General features: G+C 37.2%; 1 protein-coding gene across 2 annotated transcripts in view; it reads left to right on the top strand.

Moving 5' to 3' along the window:
• The window catches only part of RALGPS2 (Ral GEF with PH domain and SH3 binding motif 2), a 103,723-nt gene extending 95,304 nt beyond the window's left edge, over positions 1 to 8,419 (top strand). For both annotated transcript variants that reach the window (XM_009275867.1, XM_019471173.1), the window contains exons 17-19: positions 3,347 to 3,452; positions 4,697 to 4,788; positions 7,059 to 8,419. In XM_009275867.1, coding sequence (XP_009274142.1) covers positions 3,347 to 3,452; positions 4,697 to 4,788; positions 7,059 to 7,088 — 228 coding nt within the window. In that variant the 3' untranslated portion in view covers positions 7,089 to 8,419. The remainder of the gene's footprint in view (positions 1 to 3,346; positions 3,453 to 4,696; positions 4,789 to 7,058) is intronic.
• Positions 8,420 to 21,039: the final 12,620 nt, after the last annotated feature.

Consider the following 21,039-nt stretch of genomic DNA (forward strand, 5'->3'; position numbering starts at 1 on the left):
CGACATCTGTAGCCCTTCCCATGTCCACTGATGTAGTCACTCCATCATAGAAGGCCACTAGGTTGGTCAGGCAGGACTTGCCCTGGGTGAAGCCATGCTGGCTGTCTCGAATCACCTCCCTGTCCTCCATGTGCCTTAGCATAGCTTCCAGGAGAATCTGTTCCGTGATCTTGCCAGGCACAGATGTGACCCTGATAAAGAATGCTGTCATTCTAGTAAGTATGTTCAGCCACTGAAAAAATGATTTGAGTATTAGAAAGCTGTAAAATCTCGACAGGAGATGAGGAGGAGGAGACTTGTAGGTGCCAAAAGGTTGGAGTGAAAAGTCTGTTCACAGATTAATTCAGAGTTTTTGATTCAAAGATTTATGTATAAATGCCTTTGAGCTCAGAACAACAAGAAGAACAGAAGTTAGTTACGTGAAGCCTAGTGCCAGAGCTGTGTAGTTTTCTATGTGTATAATAAGAGTGTCATTCCAGCTGCCTGTATTAAGAAAAAAAAGCAAAGAGGACCAGGAACTTTAAATTACAATGAAGCTTTAATTCCCTTCATGTTAACAAAGCAGACTTGCTGTTAGCAAGGCTCTGTGCATCAGTGGAGAATGAACTGCCCTGGGGGACTATGTAAACATGGAATACAAATCCAGCTGTGCACAGGGATGGAAAACTGACGTGTTTCAAGTGATGACGGATTGATGCTGGCAGGAAGCACTTTCCTTGTGTGGAGCTTTTTACTTTTTGGAGAAGTACCATGATTAACTAATTGTTTTGAATAAAATGAAAAAACAAGCAAGCTCTAGCAGTTTTGATTACATGGTAGTTTCACTTATTGTATACCTACTGTTATATATAACTAAGATAGGAAAGTGCAAATATGCTGTTTGCATGAAACTCCAGAAATTAGTGCAGTTCAAGAGGTACATTGTTGATCTGTAACCTATTAAAACCGCTTTGTGAGTCAAATTTCCACCTCTGTGAAAATGACCTATTAATGCTTTGTAGGACTACTTGGAAGTTTGCATTTTGCAGGTCCCTTTTAAGTGTAAGTTGTGTCATCTTATTTTTTGAGGCAGTGTCTTCAGTGGGTCCATAGCAAGTCCTGAATATATACATTTGGGTTTTTTTAAGAACTCCTGAGCTATATCCTTATTTTATTCCCTTTCCCTGTCTTTATTCCTTCTTTAAGATAAAATTCCTTAATGCTTTTCATTACTGACTGGAATCTTCAAAGAAATTTTAGTTTCTATTCAGAAAGAAGTTACGTTATCCAGCCCTCACTGTAATGAAATGTTGTCTGATACAGCTTTGTAATTTACTTCCTCCTCTTATGAGGTGTTACCAAATCTGTCCACCTCCCAAAGGCAGTAGAGTTACTTAACTTTAGTATATGTGGTTCTGTGGGTTTTATGAGGAATGATCTTTTCCCACTGTTTTATCCAAAGTAATATCAAAAAAAGGGCATCCATTTTGAAGTTTGGCAGGCAGGTCTTTCCTGAGAACAGTCATCATCGCTTTTATGCTTAATCTATCTGTACAAGCATCCCTTCAAAGTTTCCGAGCTTTTGTATTTCCACTGACATTGCACAAATGTTAGCTGAACATGACTGGTAGGAACTTGTGATGGAATGGTTCCTGCAAGTGTAACTATAGTGACTATAAAGAGGGCACTACACAGATGATGCATTCAAAAGTTTATAAGATAGAGAGACTGGACTCTTAAATTATTTTGAACTTGGTTAAAATACTTTTTGTTTCAAATATTGGTGTAAAATTTGTTCATTTAAGATTGCTCAACTCCCAGATAGATAAACTTATCTGGACATTCAAGGTCTCCAGTTACTCTGTGGCATAGATTAGAATAACTGACGTTAGACTTGCACTGGAATTTTATTTATAAAATAATTATATTTTCATATATAGAATATTATTATAAACTCTTACTTTGCTTGTGATACCCTCAAACTTATTAGCAGTAACGCTTCCTTTTGCTGAACCAGGGTTCTAGATTTGTAATGGTAAAGCAATATTTCTAAAGTGAATCAAAAGACGTTTGATGCTTAATGTCGTAAATCTGCTATGTGGCATTAGTATGAAGAATAAAAGTATTCTAGAACTATAAATTCATTTTAATGACTTAAAACGTCCCCGAGATTGTTTTAGCTTTGTCATTTCTAATAATGTAATTAAAGAGAGGTCAAAATTACCATGCTAATAAAGAGGTTAGAATAGGGATTTCACAAGACAGGAGGAAGACACATCTCATAAGGACCAGCATATAGCAGAGTTGGACCTTCTGGGCAGAGAAGTGAGGTAAAGCACTGCAGAGGGTAAGAGGGCTAGGATTGATGAAAAAAGTCTGTGTCGGACCCATGAATGTGGGAAGAGGAGATCCGGCAACTAAAGACTTGAGAGAAACTGAATGAATTAGGTATTGGGGAGTGAATGGAACTGCCTAAGCAAGTAATGAGAGGTGAATTGTGAGGGTCTACTAATAGATAACCAAGGAGACCGGGGAGAAGGAGGCTTGTGGTTTGGAAAAGAGTTGGATTTAACGGGCAAGTAGCCTGAACTGAGAGGAGAAGCCTGAGAGGTAGAAAATAATACTGACCAGGTGAATGAAAATGAGAGTGGGACCAAGGTGCTGTCAGGAGAGGGGCTAGTGTAGCAGAGACAAGTATTGTGCTTATGAGAGGCCTAAGTTATATGTCAATGTGTGAGTAACACCTTGAACAGAAAAATCCCATCATTTTGAACATCTTATCGATAAATGAGCACGTTATGTCCTGCGCACTTTTTTATTGAATCTACACTCTCATTTGATCCATTTCATTCATCAGGTCATAATATTTAATTACACAGTTGTGTTACCTTGTCTACAGGACTGGTTATGTGTAATTACAGACTATTATGATAATTAATGCGTGTTAACTTTGAATAATTATGGCACAGACAAGTTTAATACTTCTCTTTGTTAACAGTGGAGGGATTAGCTTTGCATTTGTTAATGCACTTTCTTTGAACTATAGTATATGTACACGTGCAACAATGTGGTGAGGAATGCTATTGTATTCATACAGTGCAGTTTAGATTCTGTTGACATGTTTTGGGGGATTGTGATATTCCTTTTAATTTGTTTTCAGTATCATTCATTGTGGTAAGTTTTTCACTAATTCCATATAAAATGCATAAACTTTCTTAATTTTATGAAGTGCTATGCTTCCTTTGAAGTTATTCTGCGTCTTTAACAGTGTCACTGAGAACTGCCCTTTTGAATACTTGTTCTGTGCAGTCAGTCTGGCTGAAGCTTCTTGTTTTACTTTAGTATACATCTCTGCTTGTATTTTCAGTTCAAATCCACGCCGAGTAAGAATGTGTCAGTGGTGGGCTGGATGGTGATGATGGCAGATGATCCTGAGCATCCAGATCTCTTCTTATTGACTGATTCTGAGAAGGGTAAGCAACGCTAGCACCAAGAGTGCAGTGATTCCCAGAATAAACACTTGCTTTACTGAGGTATTCATAAGCAACTAAATGAAATTGGAAGGATGTTACCTTTCACTTATTCAACTGCTTTCCAACATGTCACGTTTGCCTTTAGAGTGCTATGGGAACAATTGTCCATGGAGAATCCTTAGAGTCTTCATTAAGTTCTAAGAATTCTCCAAACTCCAACAACTCCAGTTGTGATTTTTATTGGAAGTACTGATCTGCATTCTTTTAAACTATATTTAGACTACTAAGAGGCATTTTCACATATGTGAAAATGTAAGTAACAATAAAAAAAAAGTTCAATATTCAGCTAACACTAGGTGCCTGACTGGTCCCCTCTCCTCTCCAAATGAAAAACAAAATCCAAACCAAACCATCTGTTCAAATGTAAAGCTATTACTAGGGAAAAAAAACCCTAGGAGATCTTGACTGTTTTGCAGAGAAGCCTTGATTTCCATTACTCCAACATAACGTCCTGGTTTCAGTTTAAACTGAAGAAATTGTTACTTTTCCATAGCAGTTCAAACTATGCAGAAAGAGCATCATTAGAAGTTCTGATAAAGGAGCTTTAACATTATTTACTGCTTTGTCTACTTCAAGTCTTAGTACATTTTATTTCCGAGCATTTATTCTAGCACCACTGATATGTGGTGTGAATTGTGAATACTTGTCAGCTTTAACTCAGCAACAGCAACCTGAAATGTTTTTGTAATACTTGGCCTTTCTGAACCCAAGCAAGCACTGCATACAAACAGCCGCTGAAAATACTAGTCTGAAATGTATCGATATGTTTAGGAACAATTTTCAAATATTTTCAAATGTAGCTTTCTAGAGTGCATTTCAGTGCTATCTTGCACTTCATTAAAAAATTATGAAATTATAATATAAACAAATTGCAATAATGGCAATGAAGAAAAACATTTTTGTTGTATGGTTCTGAGAAATGTTTTGTTCTTTCCTAGTTGACACTGGTGTTAGTTGAAATCTAGAATGTTGGAAAGGAAGACAGGCGGGCTGAAACTTCTCTTGCACTAGGTCAAACAATTAAATTGCACCAATGCCAGACAAAGTCTAAAGTTATATGAACCTTCTGCTGTTAAATCTTTTCATAATGTTTTAATTTAGAGTTATTGGAATATGGGTAGGATTTAAGCATATCATATTGTTTGTGTTTCTTTATCAGTTTTTCCTCTACCTTTCTCACTTAGGAAATTCATATAAATTTCAAGCTGGAAACAGAATGAATGCAATGCTCTGGTTTAAACACCTGAGTGCTGCCTGCCAAAGCAACAGACAACAGGTGAGAGCAAGATGTTGAACAGGAATATGAGCTGTTAAGACCTCAGAACTGATAGATCTTCAAGATGACCGAGCTGTAACTGATCGCTTTGTATGAAGAGCAGTCTACTCAGCAGCCTGTACATCGATTTCACATGCTTATTGATTTGCCTTAGCTTTCCTGTTTGTCCCTTTGCAAACAAGTCCTCAGAGCTTCTGTGATAGTGAAGAAAGATTTGGGGCTATCCTGAGGCTAACTTAAAACAATTGGGGAAATGGAAGGAATGCTCTAAAATATCTGTCTGAGTAGCAGTATTTTTGTCATTGCCCATTTTAAAAAGGCTATTTTACAGTTACATAAAAAGCTGTAAACCGTAGCATTCAATATCGATTCCAGATAATTTTCCTGTAGTGCCATTTTGTCAGGTCTTGGGCATGCATGTTTTCTGTTGTTTGTATGTATTTCTAAAATGTATAAAAAAATAGTTTAGTCCTGGGTACATTTGGCAGACTTTGAAAGCAAAAATAGAATTTTCCATGAATCAAAAAGGAAGATAAGACTACTCCAACCCCTGTTAAATTCTGTTCCCATATAAATTCTTACTGACCTTTTTTATCACCAAAATCCTTTTTAAGTTACCACCGTCTGCCTGAAATCTCTCTTTTCCTTTGCACATTTGTTTATGGAGTTCCCAGAGCAAAAGTACTACTGAATTTCAAGGGGAAACAAAAGGACCTTTCCAGAACCTTCTGTGCTTTCTTGTTCAGTTCTGCTTCTGAGAGAAATCTAACGAGTAAGGAGGGTTGCAGAAGCTCATTTGAAAGTATTTGAGGCAGTGCAAAGGACAGGAAATTGTGTTCCTGGCTGGAGAATGTGGGAATACTAGCAAATAGTGGCAAAGAGTTTGCAAGAAAGTGGTGACTTCCAGACAAGCCTGAAAACTGCCCTCTGAGGACAGCTTTTATTCAATAAGGCTTAACAATACTATTTAATGCAAACTTGTTTAAAGCATTCAGCCCCTAGCTTGTGCAAAAGCAGCAGGCTTAAGGATCTTGGCAGGGCCTCCTGTGGAAAATATGACAGCAAAGTGAAGATAAGTGTAGGAGATTTTAAAAGAAAAAAAAAGGAGGGGAGGATTAATGAAAACGACTTACTACTAAAAGGCCAAAACCCCTGCTACCATAATTCCTGCTACCATAATTTGTTGCGTATTTTCTGTTTTCTGGCATGTTGTGTAGTTGTACTATATGGTTTCTTGCAGCATAGTTGCTCCCGTAGAAGAAGCTTCACACAAACATTAGGTTACAAAGGTTGGTTTCCCGAATGAGTTTTAAAAAAAAAAAAAAAACCAAACTGTAAAATCTTTCTCTTGATTGTGATTTGACTCCTGAGCAGTGCTTTCCCTAGAGAGATGCCTTCTGGTACTGTTTAAAATGGAAGGTCTTGTTTGCTTGTTAACAGTATGACTGCCTAAGAAAGATTGGGTATTTGAATGTGCTTTCGATGGAGTATAGATGCCTACCCAGTTGAAGAATATTGGGAACTATTTTAATAGATACTATTTTTAATTTTAATGGTGGAACTTTAGCCCAATTGATCATTCTTGCTTCTACAGGTAAATGCAAAGCAAGAAATGCTTGCTTCAAATCTGACCAAACTGGGTATTTATTGACAGTCATCAGGAATGTGGTGGCTCTTTAATAACCTGAGTAAACAAGAGATGTTGCTGTTAGGCAAATTCCTGATGGGGAGAAAATGGGGATATAAACTAATGTAATGCAAACTAGCTTTAATCTTCATGAAAGGGAGTGATGTCTGCAGCAGGCATTCAGGTTTCCTATGGGAAAAGCCCAGGCAAGTGTTTATGCCTCGTTTTTTTAAATTAGTCTTAAAAATACTAGAGAGCCTACATCAATCACTCACCTGTGTGCCAAGAATTCTCTAGCCTGGGACTCAAGTGGGAAGGTTCTGCTTGTGCTGAGATTTATCATGTTAAGGTGGTTTTGCTGACAACTTAAATCTTAAATGTCATCAAAATTAATAAGATCTACGGCCATATAATAAAATTATAAACCACACAGCAGTTTAATATTTTGGTTATACCTGGGTTTTCTACAGCTCTAAGTATATTTGTATTGCTGAATGATAGTTGCATTTCTCCTCCCCTTTTTATGAGACAGAGTGAGCGTTAACAATGTGTATTTAAAGAGGTGGCTAGTCTGTGAAACAGTGGAATGTAAGTAGCTACTACCCAAAGTAAAATCTGTTACCGTTTATATTTTTATTTTCAGGTTCCTGCCAACTTGATGACCTTTGAATAATAGGCTAATTCAAAACAAAAAAAGAACAGTTTGAACCATCTCATAATTGAGAACGAGGTCCTGATGAAAAATGTGCCAGCTGTATTCTGTGCCAGAACAGAGCCTGTCAGCTCAATCTCTGAACTCTGGAGCCCTGAACAAAACCACTAATGGTTGGGGAGTAGAGTCCCCCAAATTAAAAATGGAGTTGCAACGTGAATTGCCATGGACCATGCTTTGTTACGTTCTCTGAACTGACCTGTGGAAACCACTGCCTTAAAGAGTGAAAGGAAAAACAACATGAAACACCAAATAGTGTGTGTGAAACTTCTGGCGGTGCTGTGCTTGAGTTAAATAGATTGTAGCTAGTTTGAGTTTCTTTTAACTTTATACTAATTTTGAAAATAACTCACCTTTTTAGGCATTCTTAAGAAAACAAGTAAACTGGTATTTAAGAGTTGTATCAAAAGCTATGTATGAACTGGGTAAAAGAGGTACTACATGTTCTAGAGATGTTGTTTAGACTATACCAGGAGTTCTCAATGGGAGCTTGTCCCAGGCACACTTAGCCTGGAGCAATGTTATTTCTCTCAGACCTACAAGTATAAGAAATGTAACAACTGCAAGTTTAAAATAGCAGTAAGCTTGCAAACCTTAGTACTGTGTGGGAGCCATATTCCCTATGAGTGGCACAAAGGCTGAGCACTTACACACCAAACATTTTTTTGGTATGTTGTTACCTAATTCCTGGTTATAAAAACGTAGTTCATGTGCTTCGGGTTGTCGGGCAGGGGGGTGGGGGGTGGAAGAGACAAAACTGAAAGCACTGTTGGGTCAGAACTGAGTGTTTTCTTCCCATTTGTTTCTACACCTGTCACTCTCCTACATAACAAGGTTGAATGACAAAAAAACCCAACACCTGGGTATAGCTCACTGAGACATTTTACTTCTCTGGGTATCTGTTAATTATCAGTTAGGGACCACTGTTAGTGTATGGTGTTTCATAATATCACTTAAGATCTACGTTTTAAAAAAAGAGAGGCACAATTTCAAGCTTTCATGTTCTCATTTGGCAATAATTGATTTTAGTATCTGTCTTGGTCAAAATATTTGACTTTGTGTGGTATTGATAACATGGCCTAAAGCAGACCTTACATACAGAAGCTCTTTTGATCTTCAGGCAAATAATTAATTTATTAGAAGGTAGGATAACCTAAGGAGAGAAAAGGTGGGACTATCAAAATTCCATCCTTGACAGGAATAATTCTTGGTCACTGAAATTACTCACAGAGAAAAATATTATGGTTGTAAAAAGAGAGCCATGCTTTGTATGTGTTTTATGCTTAAGACTTTGATTCTTCTTTATTTGGGTTTCTTTGACATCACCTAGATATAGTTTCCTGGATGATTAATCTTTCTTTAATCTTCAAAAATATGATCTTTGTAAAGCAAGGAAACATTGTCCAAAATATGACTCTGATATCAGAACTTTGAAGTCTGTGAAAAAGTAGTAACTGTTCCATTGACATTGTGGTTTAGTGGCCGTAAATACGCTTGCAGATTCCACCATGAATACTCCTTTTTAAAAAGAAACAAGCTACCTACCAGTCTGTGGCAGAGTTCTCTGACTATCTAATAAAGGTTTCTACTAGTAGTTATTATTTTGAAAATGTACAGTTTGTTTATTGCATCTGAGTAGAAGCCTATAAATTCACTTTTTGGGTTTTTTTCCAGAGTCAAATTAATCTCTTTTCAGAAATTAATAATTTACTTGCCACTTGGTGATGTAAAGGGTAATAGGCTGGTTTATGTTTCCAAGAATTGTTCTTGTGAATTGGCTCTTGGTAGAAAGAAAACAGTAGAAGGATGCTTCTGTCAGAATTACACCACAAGCACCATGGGAATTTGTGTCCCTTTGCAATTTTTTTTTGTTGTTTTGATGGGGAATGAATAGTCTGTTCTGATCCTAAAGTCACGTATTTTGGGAAGGGGTTGCTTGTGCTGAATCCCTCTGCAATTCACACATCTCCCAAGTTTACCCATGTTGGGTGTATAGTAAAGACAACATCTTCATAGCCAGCAGTGTTACTGTAGTAGACTTTGCACAACTTTAGTTTTGGGTTTTTTTCATTTTAAAAATTACTTAATGTGTGTTTCTTCTCAACAACTAAGTGTTTTTTAACAATGTGTGTACTTTTTTAAGCATTGTGGATAATAGCCTGTGGATTTTGAATTTTTAAATAAGCTATTATAGGTTCATTGCAGCATAACTGTATCTGTTCTTCTGTTAGTGAAAGAAAACATGCAACTGGGAGCCACAGCCTGACATCACACAGCGTTGCTAAAGACAGAGACAGGCCAGAAGGTGTCATTTATTATTGTGTTTTGTATTTTTCCAGCTGTTTTGAGTTAGGTTTTTATGGTAGGAAGATGGTGGGAAAACAGTTCACAAATCATCATTTAGTGAATTGTTGCTGTTACCAGCTTTTGTTGTTCTTAGGCCTCCTACTCTTCCTTGTTTTTCTACCCTCAGATATGCTGGTTTTTGTGGGAGAGATTGAATATTGTGGGAGGAGTTTCTTAAAATGTGTAGCCAGAGTAACTGGAGTGATTGACAACATGAAAACATTATTGGCACTTGTTACAATGAGTAGTTCAGTACTTTCCTATTGTTTATCTCCTATTTAGCCACGTAGTCCTACAGGGCAACACAGAAATACTGAAATGTTACATATTTTGAGACAAATGGTACTCAGAAAGAGGTGGTGGTTTTGTTCTCTGAGGGAAAGCTGCCTCAGCTAAGCTTTGGAAAGACTCAGACAAGTCAAATACACTGTAAAGAACGTAGTAATGCTCTTTTTTAAAAAAGGGGCTTAAAAAATTAAATAATTAAAACCAGTGCTGAGAAAAGAAGGACAGCAACGAGCTCATGGTATTCAGGTAAGACTCTTACCCAGACTACTTCAGATAGTTGGCAGTTTCTCTTTGATTTTTATTTTTAATGTGTTGCTCTAATTCTTTATCTTGTTAATATTAGCTGAAGTATTTCAGCAGTTATTTGTCACTTTATTTCTTAACGTTTTGATTTTGAAACTAAAGATGCCCCTTACAGTTCCCTGTTTTGGAGGCATATGAGCAAAAAGTATTCGGAGTAGATCTTCACAGCAAGACTTCACATGTAAATGTTAATCACCTGCTGACTGCTCACTACTTTGTTAGCTAAACTAACAGTCTTGGGAAAGATTGAACAACAGGGAATGTCTGGTTTATGAAATTGGTGCAGCGCATTAGAAATACATAACATTGCACTGGTTGTTGAATACTTACTGCTAACTTTTATGTTTCTAACTTAATCCGTACTACTTTTGGCTGGGTTTTTCAAACCTGACTTCTATTGCAGTGTTCTTAGAGAGCAAATAAGGAGACTTATTTTCGAAAAATTGTGATAATTTGAGTAAACTTAGCTCATCCCAGTCACGTATTTCATTTTGCAGACATTTCATGCCAGAGGAATATTACTCAGGCTATTATGATTCATTAAGTATTTAGGTGCAAGCAAATACTAAATGAATGCACATAAATACTTCATGAATGAGCTTTAGCACCCAGCTTTAAAATTGTGTTACCATTAGCTTTTTTAAATTATTGTGAAGATCATATCCTACTTAAGAAATATCCGAAAAGGAAAATACTGTAGTGGCAGACATTATTTGTCAACTCTGCAGCTGGTGTATTAAGCAGCCCCCTAGTTACACAGATGTTTTAGCCTCCTGCTTGAGGAATCAGTGTCTCTTTTGGGGAATCAGCTGATTAACTGCTCCTCAAAATGCAACTGCAGAGCAGTTGAACTTTTACCAAGAAAAGCATTTATAGAAGTATGCATATTTGAAAACATTGGGAGCAAAAGAAAGCAAAAAAACCACAGCAGGATTTAATTTTTCTTGCAACATAAGCCTCCTCTATTTGCATTTGTACATTTTCAACAATAGTCCTCCTCTATTAGTATCAGACATAACAACTGTTAAAAGGAAATGCTTTCCCTTCCAGCAGAATTAATTGCGACCTTTTGTGCTGCTAAGGCACTCGAGGAGGTGAGGTCCCTTTTGATAAAAGGCAAATTGATCTTGTGGTTTTGGTTAACTGTAGCAAATCTTGTCCAAATCAAGATAAAATAAATCACGGGATGTTGTTTCTTCTGGCTCTGTCAGTGACATTTTTCTTCATTCTTTATCATTTTTTTTTTGGTATGCTAACTCACCAGCATTAGTAGTTCCAATCTTCTCCATGGCCGGCTGTAGTATGCTGCCTGTTGCAAGCATCAAGACGCCAGGGCTAGTACTAAAACACATCAGTTAATTGCTTATTTTCCCTACAAGGACAAGTTTTAAAAGTTTCGTTATTATTTAAGTATTGCCCTTCTTTAATTTTTCTCTAACAATGGCTTGCACGTAAGGTGATATGGCTTGGGAAAGTTGTCATTAAAAGAATCTGTACGAGTGGACATTGAATTTGTTTGTAGGGGTTATCCTTTTTTTAAAACCATCATTCTAATTTGTAATGCATCAAGAGGGTGCTTGGATTTGAGGAGGACTTTTGTCAGTGCCTTACTATTAACTTGAAGACAAATTCCTTTATTTCAGTGCTGAGAGTACCACAATGGCAGACTTGCATACTGTGTCCTTGATGTACCAATGGGTAACATTCCTTACAGTCATTGCATTTCCGCAGAAGTTAGTTGTTTTGGTCAATGTAAAATAGTTGGGGCTTGAGTTGCTTTAGTAACTTTTTTTTTCTGTATTTGAATAGCCTCTTTTTAGGAAGAATGCAGAGGTATTTGGCAGCTTGGGCTTGTTCAGCTTTTAGCAGAAGTAGCTCATTCTTCTTCAAAATTAATTTGTTTTTATTTTGGTATGTCTCTAAATAGATTTAGTAGAGGGGGGGAAATTGAAAAGGGTAGTCCAAGTCATGGTCTAGACCATGTGAACTTAAGAGCTCACGTTATTGGAAAGGAGCTTGCTTTTCTCTCTCCCATTCTGATTGAAACATTGGAGAGCATTCTTACGAGAAGACTCATTTCTTACAAGCTTTTTGTTACTGTAAAATAAATACTACAGGAAAAAACCTGTTTGGGGAAAGAGAAGGCTTGGATAAATCTTATTCTTTCTTAATATCCCATAAAATCAGTTTTGTCTATTGTATTTCTAGTGCCAACACTATGTAGAGAGTACTGTCCTTCACTGAAACAACTGCTAGAGATTGTTTTAGTAGCAAGACTTTACAAGCTTTGGAAGGGGAAATGAAAGAAAGAATGTGTTGTTCTTAAGCAATTAAATATTTGTTTTTCTGGAACACATCGTTATAAAGATGTTATACTATAGCAGTTTTAGTATAGCGTTTATAAAGTCAGATGTTAGAAAGGGAAGGATAATTTGAAAATTAATCTTATGCTTTCTAAGAATCTTCAAAGACAATAGAAGGGTTAGGTCAAAGGAGAAAGGACAAATTACTTAGTTTAGCCATGCCTGTTGCAGAACTGAACTGACAAGTTTTCTTGAAGTTACGTTGCTAAGAAAAAAAGGTGTATGAAATGTAATGAAATGCAAGTTCCTGCAGATCATGGCATGGTTATGGCTGTTAGCCTGATCTTGCTCTTGAATGACTAAAAGCATCATAAATATTCCACTTTGTGTGTTTGATCAGCATATTGTTTCTCTTTATTTGGGTAGGTTCTGGCCTGAAGGTATTTCTTACCATTCCAAAGCTGTTCAGATGAAACTGAAAAGCAATATAAATTGATTAAATGTTGAATTTATTTCTAGGGTTCTAGGGTGCCTTGTTTACAGGCACTTCTAGCTCCTTGTGTACAGGAGCATATCCGTTCAAATACTACTGTACTGAAGTGTGAAAAGCACCAGGAAATCATATATATGTTTTATAATAATCCTGTACGGACCAACCATCACTGGAAGGGGGATCAAGGTTGTCATTCAGTAAATACAAGCCATTTTTAATATTCCCTGCTGGCGTGAGGCATTATAGGGGTAGAGGGATTGCACTATGATCTCATTGAGTGATGTGCAGTTTGGCTGTCCTCTAGCCTTTTTCTTCAACTTTTTTAATACTTTATTCTGTGTGTGCGTGTGAAAATTGTGTGTTTGCATAAGCTAGTTTAAATGAATTTAAGTACAGGTTTCAAAAATCTTTCCTACCGAAATAAATGATTTAAAAGATGGCCTGTGTCTGAAGTTTTAATTTCTCATTAAAAAACATTGATACTGCAACCAGGTTTTGCAACATGGAATTTGACTGTCTTTCAGAATGATGCTGAGATCAGCTGGAATTTTAGTAGCTTTTTTCAATGAACCTCTGGAATGTAGCATGTAAATAATACCATTGTCTGTTGGTACAAAAGAAATCCAAAAACTAGCAGGAAAATACAGTTCATTGAAGAGATTTATGTTTGGTTTCAGAGATCGTTCCGTTAAATGATGTGGTTTTTCCCTCCATGGTAGTTCATCGGATATTTTTTCTGTTGTCTCTGTACTGACAGATGTGATAAATTTAAACTCACTGAAAGCAGTCATCAGGCAGATTGGTTCTTAACTTAAGGAGCAACTACATGGAAGATAAACTAAAAATGAAGAACAAATTAATAGCTTGCAAAGCCTTGTACTGCATTAGCTTTTTGTTTGGTGTTGCTTCTGTACTTTCTGTGCCTTTTTAATTCTGTTAAGCCTTACTGAACAGGATCATACAGTCCTCAGTGGGAAATGCTATGGGGTGAAATGCTTGTCAGATTGTGAGCCTCGAGCTCCTTCTCTGTTTTGGTTTTTTTTTTTTCCTCCTTAATGGAACAATTCATTTCAAATGTATTTACAAAGAGAGAAAGAATAAAGTAGATTTTCGTACCCCCCTTTTTCTTATTTCCAGATTACTGAGTTTGAGGAAATGCTTTGTGCTCAATAGTGTAAAAAGAAACACAGAATTAATTAGCTGGTGATTCCTATTTTCCTTTTTTTATTCCTTTTCAAAGCTCTTTCTGTTATTCATCAGTTTCTGGCAAACAGATTTTTGATGAGCTGCTTGATTAACTCAAATGCTGGCTCCATGCTCTCAGGCAGGAGCCTGAGACTGCAAGTTGAACAGAGAGAGTGAAGTGATTCTTGGTTCAGCTGCCTCTTCTCGGAGAAGACTTTTTCTCCTGTTTCAACTGCATCTCTGTCTACAGCAACGCTAGTGATTCCAAGTCTGGCGTGCTCCTCTGTTAGCTCCATCATTGATCTGTGACTTCTGTCTTTCATATACTTTCTTGCCTTTAAATACGTAAGGGTTATAGCAACTTTCTCCAGTGCCTGTTAGAAGTGGCTGGAGTGAGAGTTCTTTGAAGATTTTTTCTTTTCTTTTTTTTTTTTCTTTCAAATCAAGGAACATGTCAAGGACTCCTTTGGCCTCTTTCCTTATGTTTTCGTCTCTTGGACTGCTGCTTACAGGAGAGGGCCTCCAATCCGCAGAGTGAGAAGACAGGTGGGGAAAGGCACCTAATCTCTTCCTTGCTTCCCAACTGGAATGATTTTCACTGTGGGTATACTTCCTGCTATCTTTCACCAGGTGCATATGCTAGTGAGTCCATCAGCTGAATGTTCCTTTTGAAATTGTAGGAAGTATGAACTACTGCCTTGGTTTTGTAACTTCATCTTTGGCTTGTTTGGGTTTTTTTTTCTTTTTGCATGTGAAGGAACCACAGTGGGGGGAGAGGGGGCTTCACATCTGTGGAAGAAACAGAGAAACCAAACCACAGATGCATGAAATAAGCTGAAAAGAAGATATTATCTTTTCCCTTTTTTTGTATTAAGCTTAGTTTTTGTAAGTGAGAATGTTAGGTAACAAAAACGTAAGCGGATGTTATCCAGATGTAAGCAGGTGATATTGTTTTGGCATGAACTGTATGCCTTGATTGAACGGTGGGGAGATATATTTTTTTGTAACAGCAAATAAATTGAATACAGAAGACTGAATCCATGCTTCTAACTTGTAAGTAATATTTTTATTAGTTTTCACTTAAGTTGAGCATTATTACTGAAACATACATCCTTACATAGGTAACATTTATCTTTGCACTGGTATTTGCCTCTTTCAGTTCCCCATTTTTAGTTCAATTCGGTACTTAAGGACAAAATGCAGATCCGAAGTAAAACCTTCTGCTTGTCTCCCTGAACTGGTACGAGAGACTGTTAGTTGCTGCTGCAAAACTAGCCTTTACTAAATGTCTTTATCTTGCTCTTTAAAAGAACCGGTTTGTATGTAATGTGTATAACATGATAGAGCATGTCAGGGACCTGATGAAAAGTTCCAGCCTATAAGATGTTACAATTTTTATTCTGAAACATTCAAAAGGGCCTGCTCAAAGGAGATCTGCAAAGGGAAAAATGAAAGCAGGTTTTTTTTCAGATTAAAAAAGTGGGGGTTTTTATGTGTAGCAAAACAAAATGAGTCCAAGCCATTTTTTAAGCTAAAGAGAGACCTCGTACAAGAATACAGCCAGCAGCAAAGTGCAAACATACCTTTCATTTTCTTTTCGGGTAGGAAAATGTTTCACTTTCATTATGGAAAAGGGATAAGGAGCTGAACTGTTTTAAGGTCAAATAATATAGCTAAACACTTAATTAATTCATTGCTTGTTGAAGATGCACATTACAGCCAAGGGTAAACTGTGGCTTGTGTTGCTCTCTGCCTGACTGCAGAATTTCTTTAATGGTTTAGCATGACTGTCTGGAATATATAAAAAGCAGCTCATTCTGTAGGCGAAGATGTATGCAAATACAGTGAGCAAGCATGAGAAGAGGGAGCCATTGCCTCGTACAGGAGCAATCCCAAAGCAGTGGCTTAAAGAAAAATGTATGGTATTGTGAATAGCTCAGTAGCATTATACGATAGAACTGGGAAAAGCACATGCAAATTCTGGGTTCCCAGTGCTGAAACAGCAGTATGCTCTTTAATGAGTAAAAACATGTATCTAAGATTTAGTCAAAACAAGACAGTCTAAATGGGATAACAGGAAATATAATAGATCACAGATTTGGGGATATTCAGTATTAGCAAGCATTTTATGAACTTTTGACTCGCGCTACATATCCAAAATACTGTGTATAGGCAGCTACTAAAGCCCGAGTCATGCTCATCTTGGTAATCACTTCCCCATCAGTATGAAATCTATAATGTTACACCAGTGCTGCTTTTGTTCTAATACCCTGTCTCTGATACCTGTATCGGAGGCTTCAGAGGAAAGAGTAAACCTACAGCATGCAGATGAGGAGTGAACTTTTAGCAAGGTAAGTAACTTCTGACACTTAATGACTGGCTTATGTATTGAAAGCTTTATAGTTTCATTTTCTTAATTTCATCCAATACGATGATGGCTGTAATAATAAAAATGTTTCTGCTTATCTCTGAGTTTCCTTGATATAATCCATCAAAATGTATGTTAATGAAAATTAAAATGCTTCTGATAATAAAAATATTTGAGATCTATTTTGAAAAGTATGTTTGAAATAACCCTCCTCCAGAAACTTACTTTTTAATGTTGACTATTTCAGTAATCTGGATTACTGAACAGGCCCACAATCAGCACAGTTGAGAGCTGTAGGGACTTCTCAGGTAAGATTAAATAATGATTAAAAAAGTAACACATAGCAACACCATTTCTAATCTTGTTTTGTCCCAGAAGCCTTTGCTTGACAGCACAAGGGATTACATGGGAGCTCTCAACAGCCCCACCTTCCATTGCAGAATGAGTCTCTTAAAGACTGGATAGCAATTGAATGGCTCAAGAATCATCTTGGTCCTTCTAGAAAGGATCCAGTCTTTGCACATTTGTGAGGAGTCATATACATCGAGATACTTCATAGCCATCATGTAGCATGCCCCGAAAAGTATCAGGTGTAATGGCTTGGAGAGACCATATTCAACAGCACATTTGGCATTCTATTGTACTGAACCTCTTTGACACTCGCTAGAAAAGTGCCAGATAGAAAATAAGGATCATGTTCTCCATATACTTGCTCAGTTTTAATTTGAGTCTTGCTTCTAGTAGTCTCTGAATACCACAGCTATAGAGAAATGAGAATCCATTCCTGATGTCTCTTGCCTTCAGTACTGTACACCACCAAAGCTGTAGGAGAGTTTTGTCACTCTCAGCTGGAAGCAAGGTTGTACATAAAGCCCTTTGTATGAAGCTTAATTTTTATAAATCCCAAAGTGTATTTGGGGAATGGACAGAGGGAGGGGAGATGTGGTGCTTTCAGTCTCTGTTCTAGAAAGAATGTTTTTCAAAAAGGGGTTGAAGCTGTGCATGTAAGATGATAAAGAGCAGAACCAACGTGGCATGAACACACCAACTTAGAGCCAATGTGAAATATGTCCCAGGCTTTGTGTTAAATCTTGGTTTACATCTTGTCAGAGACATCTGTATATTATTATTTATTTTTAGGAGTCAAGATACTTCATGTAATGTCTACACATAAGGTTATTGCACACAGCTTTGCATTTAATTTGTGAGGTGTTGGAATAAGGAAACTATTTCAGGGTAAATGTATTAGCCATTTGGTTATCTGAGAATATCTGCTAGCCATTATACAGAGACATATCATGGTTGCTACTATGGTATCTAATAAATATTTACTAAACAACTTCTTGCTTAAATCATATTCCTTGTTCTGCTGTTCTTCCAATCACATTTGGCCAAATGAGAGCTGTCAAATTAAGTAACTTGGTGGTTATAAGATTCCAGGGAAGCTGTTCCTCAAGAGTGTGGTGATGCCTTACTGCCCAAGTCTTAATATCGGCAAGCAGTTAATATGTCTGCTCTTACCATGGGATTTATCAGTCGGTCTCAGAGTGCCTTACAGAGGAAACTGGTATCATACTGTCCTTGTGCTACAAATGGAGAAACTGAGGCACAGCAGAGAAGTAGTAAGTGTTGTGTTCAGTGTGCAACAGGAATAGTGCCAGGCTGGAGATTAAGCCAGCTCTGCTGAGATTATATCCAGTGCACTTTACAATGGGTCATAAATGCATAAAATAATCAAGCAAGAACTTGTCAGAGCACATCTGCTCCAGTGTTTCTGGCAAAAGTATATCCGTTATCTTGATTTAAATCATGGTTTTTGACACTGATGATGTGTGGAGGTAAAGCCCATCGGTGGCCTGGCCGTGTCTCTCAGACAGGCAGACCAAGAAAAATGTTGGGCGAACTAAATCATTTAAATCCTGGTACTGCCAGGGCTGTAGGTGGGTGTATATGGAAGTGGAACCCCAGGGATTTCAGTGGGGCTTCATGCAGACAGAATGATCTCTTGCACTCAAAGAAGCTTATAATCTCAAAACCACTATAAGAAAATAGTTTCTAGACAAAGCTTACTGAGCTGAAGACTTTCCAATAGCACATCAGGTAATGCTCCCAGTAAGTGGTTTACTTAAGATTAACGATGCATTTGGATGACTGTGAGATAGCCTACTGCTCCTGTTAAGCCTTCTGCCAGTCTCAGAAGGGGTAAGCCGTTGGTCCTCTTGCCATTTTGTTTGCATAAAAGTGGCCAGGGAAAATATGAGTACAATAGTTTCTTCAAATTAAAAAGGTAAGGAAAAAATGATTGCTTAGGTCCAAGTATAAAAAGGAAAGTACACAAACCTCTTAATTCGCCCCCATATTATGGTCCTCTTCAAGAGTAAAAGGAGGTAACAAATTCTGCAAGGCTTATACATTTATTTTTTTCTATAACTCAGTGCTTTGTGTTGCCTTTTGATCCTTGAAGCGCTTCTTTTCAGTGCGGAATGTAAATGAGCAAATACAGTGGGGTTTTTTCCTCCTGCTGTGCATGTATGAAGAGCTGCCAAAGGAGGCTTTTGTGATGCATCAGACTGGTTCACCTTGAGCTCATCGAGTCCTCCAGTTAAGCATAAGTTCTTTAATATATTGTTCTGCCTTTCACTTCTAGTTAGACAATGACATTGAATGCTCTGATGATATCAACCCAGTATTTGTTCCTTCAGTGTCAAGGAAATGTAATAGGCAGTTAGATTAAAGTAAAAATATGCTGCTGGCAAGGAAGTAACAAATTGGATTAAATCAATGCTGTTTTGAATGTTGGTAACTAGATGAATTTTAATTTCTCATGGTTCATTTTAAAGAGCTATTTAGGCACCCGACACTCCATATTTTAAGGTTATGTTACTCTTAAATCTACTTCCTAATTCACTTTAGTATTTCAAAAATGTATTATTCCCACATTGTGAAACTTGAAGAGGCTCTTCACCCATATCCTGGAACACAAGAAATGGAAAAGAAACATCTGATGTAAGAGAAGATTGTCACATGAACAAGTGTGCATAAACTGGCTATGAATAAAAGATAGGTTTCACACCATCAAGGAGGGAAAGCTTCTGTTACAGCTTCTCAAAGGAACAGTGGGGAGCAAGCCCTTAACTGTGGGGGTTTTTGTGGGGCTTAATCAGATCATGAAAGAAATTAAACTACTACTTTGATGTCTGCACTACCGGGAGACAGCACTTAGCGCTTAGGAAGTCTCTTCTGGGCTGCAGTCTCTTATGGACAGTCTCAGAGACTGTTGGATGTTGAAGGAAATGTCATCTTCTAAAGGTACTTGTTAAAATATTGAATTAGTTCTAGTTTGTAAGCAGTACAAAATATGAATTTGAGTCCAGTTGTACTGCGGGGACAAGTATGCCTGGCTAGAATGGTGCAACTCTTACTGAAATCTGCCACTTTCTGGGAGCTCACAGAGTAGCCCAGAATTTCCTTAGGTTATGCCTTCTATCAAAATTCAAGTTTGTAAGATGAAAATTCTCAAGTTATGAAGTCTGAGCATCAAAGAATTTGAGGTTTCAAATATCTATGAGCTTCTATTTATCTTAATTTAAATTGTGGGGGGTCTCAGCTACTCTGAAAATGCAAGTTTAACTGATGGAACTTCTCCAAAGATGGACTCTGGTTCTTTTGTTAGTATTAGAAGATTAATCAGAACAACAGATAAACATATATTTTGTACATAAGTAATTACAAGCTATGGAAAAATGTTCTTTTAATTTTCCCTAAAAGATCAAGCTAAAGATTTGAAGTCATAACACGTTTCTTGTGGTAACCCAAATTTAAGTCATGTGAATCAAGAACTGTAAGGGTTCCATTAGCACACACGGAAAGTGGGATTGGATCTGTAAAAGTATTGACAGTATGTCCCATTCTGAAGGGTTATTTTTTTAAATTAAAAATTCATTAGCACACACGGAAAGTGGGATTGGATCTGTAAAAGTATTGACAGTATGTCCCATTCTGAAGTGTTATTTTTTTAAATTAAAAATTAAACAAAACCTTCAAGTGACTTTACAGTTAGTTGACAGTGCCAGCACACTTTAATTTCCATTAAAACTGAAGTTGCCACGCTCTTCATTTTAAATTTAAAATAGTGTTCTGCTGATCTCACTAGTGAGCTTTATTTTCTCCCAGTAAAAATATGTTTGTATTAGGGTGACTTTTGACAGGAAATCCCTGTGAATATGTTTGTCTTGGTGATCTGCTGCTGCTTTAGATGAAAATTGCTATACCAGTCAGCTTGTGGGAGGATAAAACTTTTTTTTTAATTCTGTCAATTTAAATCCAATGTACACTGCTAGATATTGGAATAAACGTGGTTTGTTTCTGCTTGGAAGCCTGTTCTGGGAAGAGGTGTCTCATCCTAACGCACAAAGGCTGTTTCTCATTTTGTTGTTTTTTTTAAAAGCATTATCTACCTTTTCTGCTGGAATGTGTCCATTAATACATGTGTATAAACAAATTCGGGAAATCCTCTCTCGTACCTCAGACTTCTGCTTCTCTTGTTTCCTTCCCCAGCCCTCAAAGAAGTTGCACGGCTGTGCCAGGCTACCTCAGGACTGCTTTTGGGGATCCTTTCGGTCCCCA

The sequence above is a fragment of the Aptenodytes forsteri genome, unplaced genomic scaffold (assembly GCF_000699145.1).
Source record: "Aptenodytes forsteri isolate BGI_AS27 unplaced genomic scaffold, ASM69914v1 Scaffold289, whole genome shotgun sequence".
Classification (NCBI taxonomy): Eukaryota; Metazoa; Chordata; class Aves; order Sphenisciformes; family Spheniscidae; genus Aptenodytes; species Aptenodytes forsteri.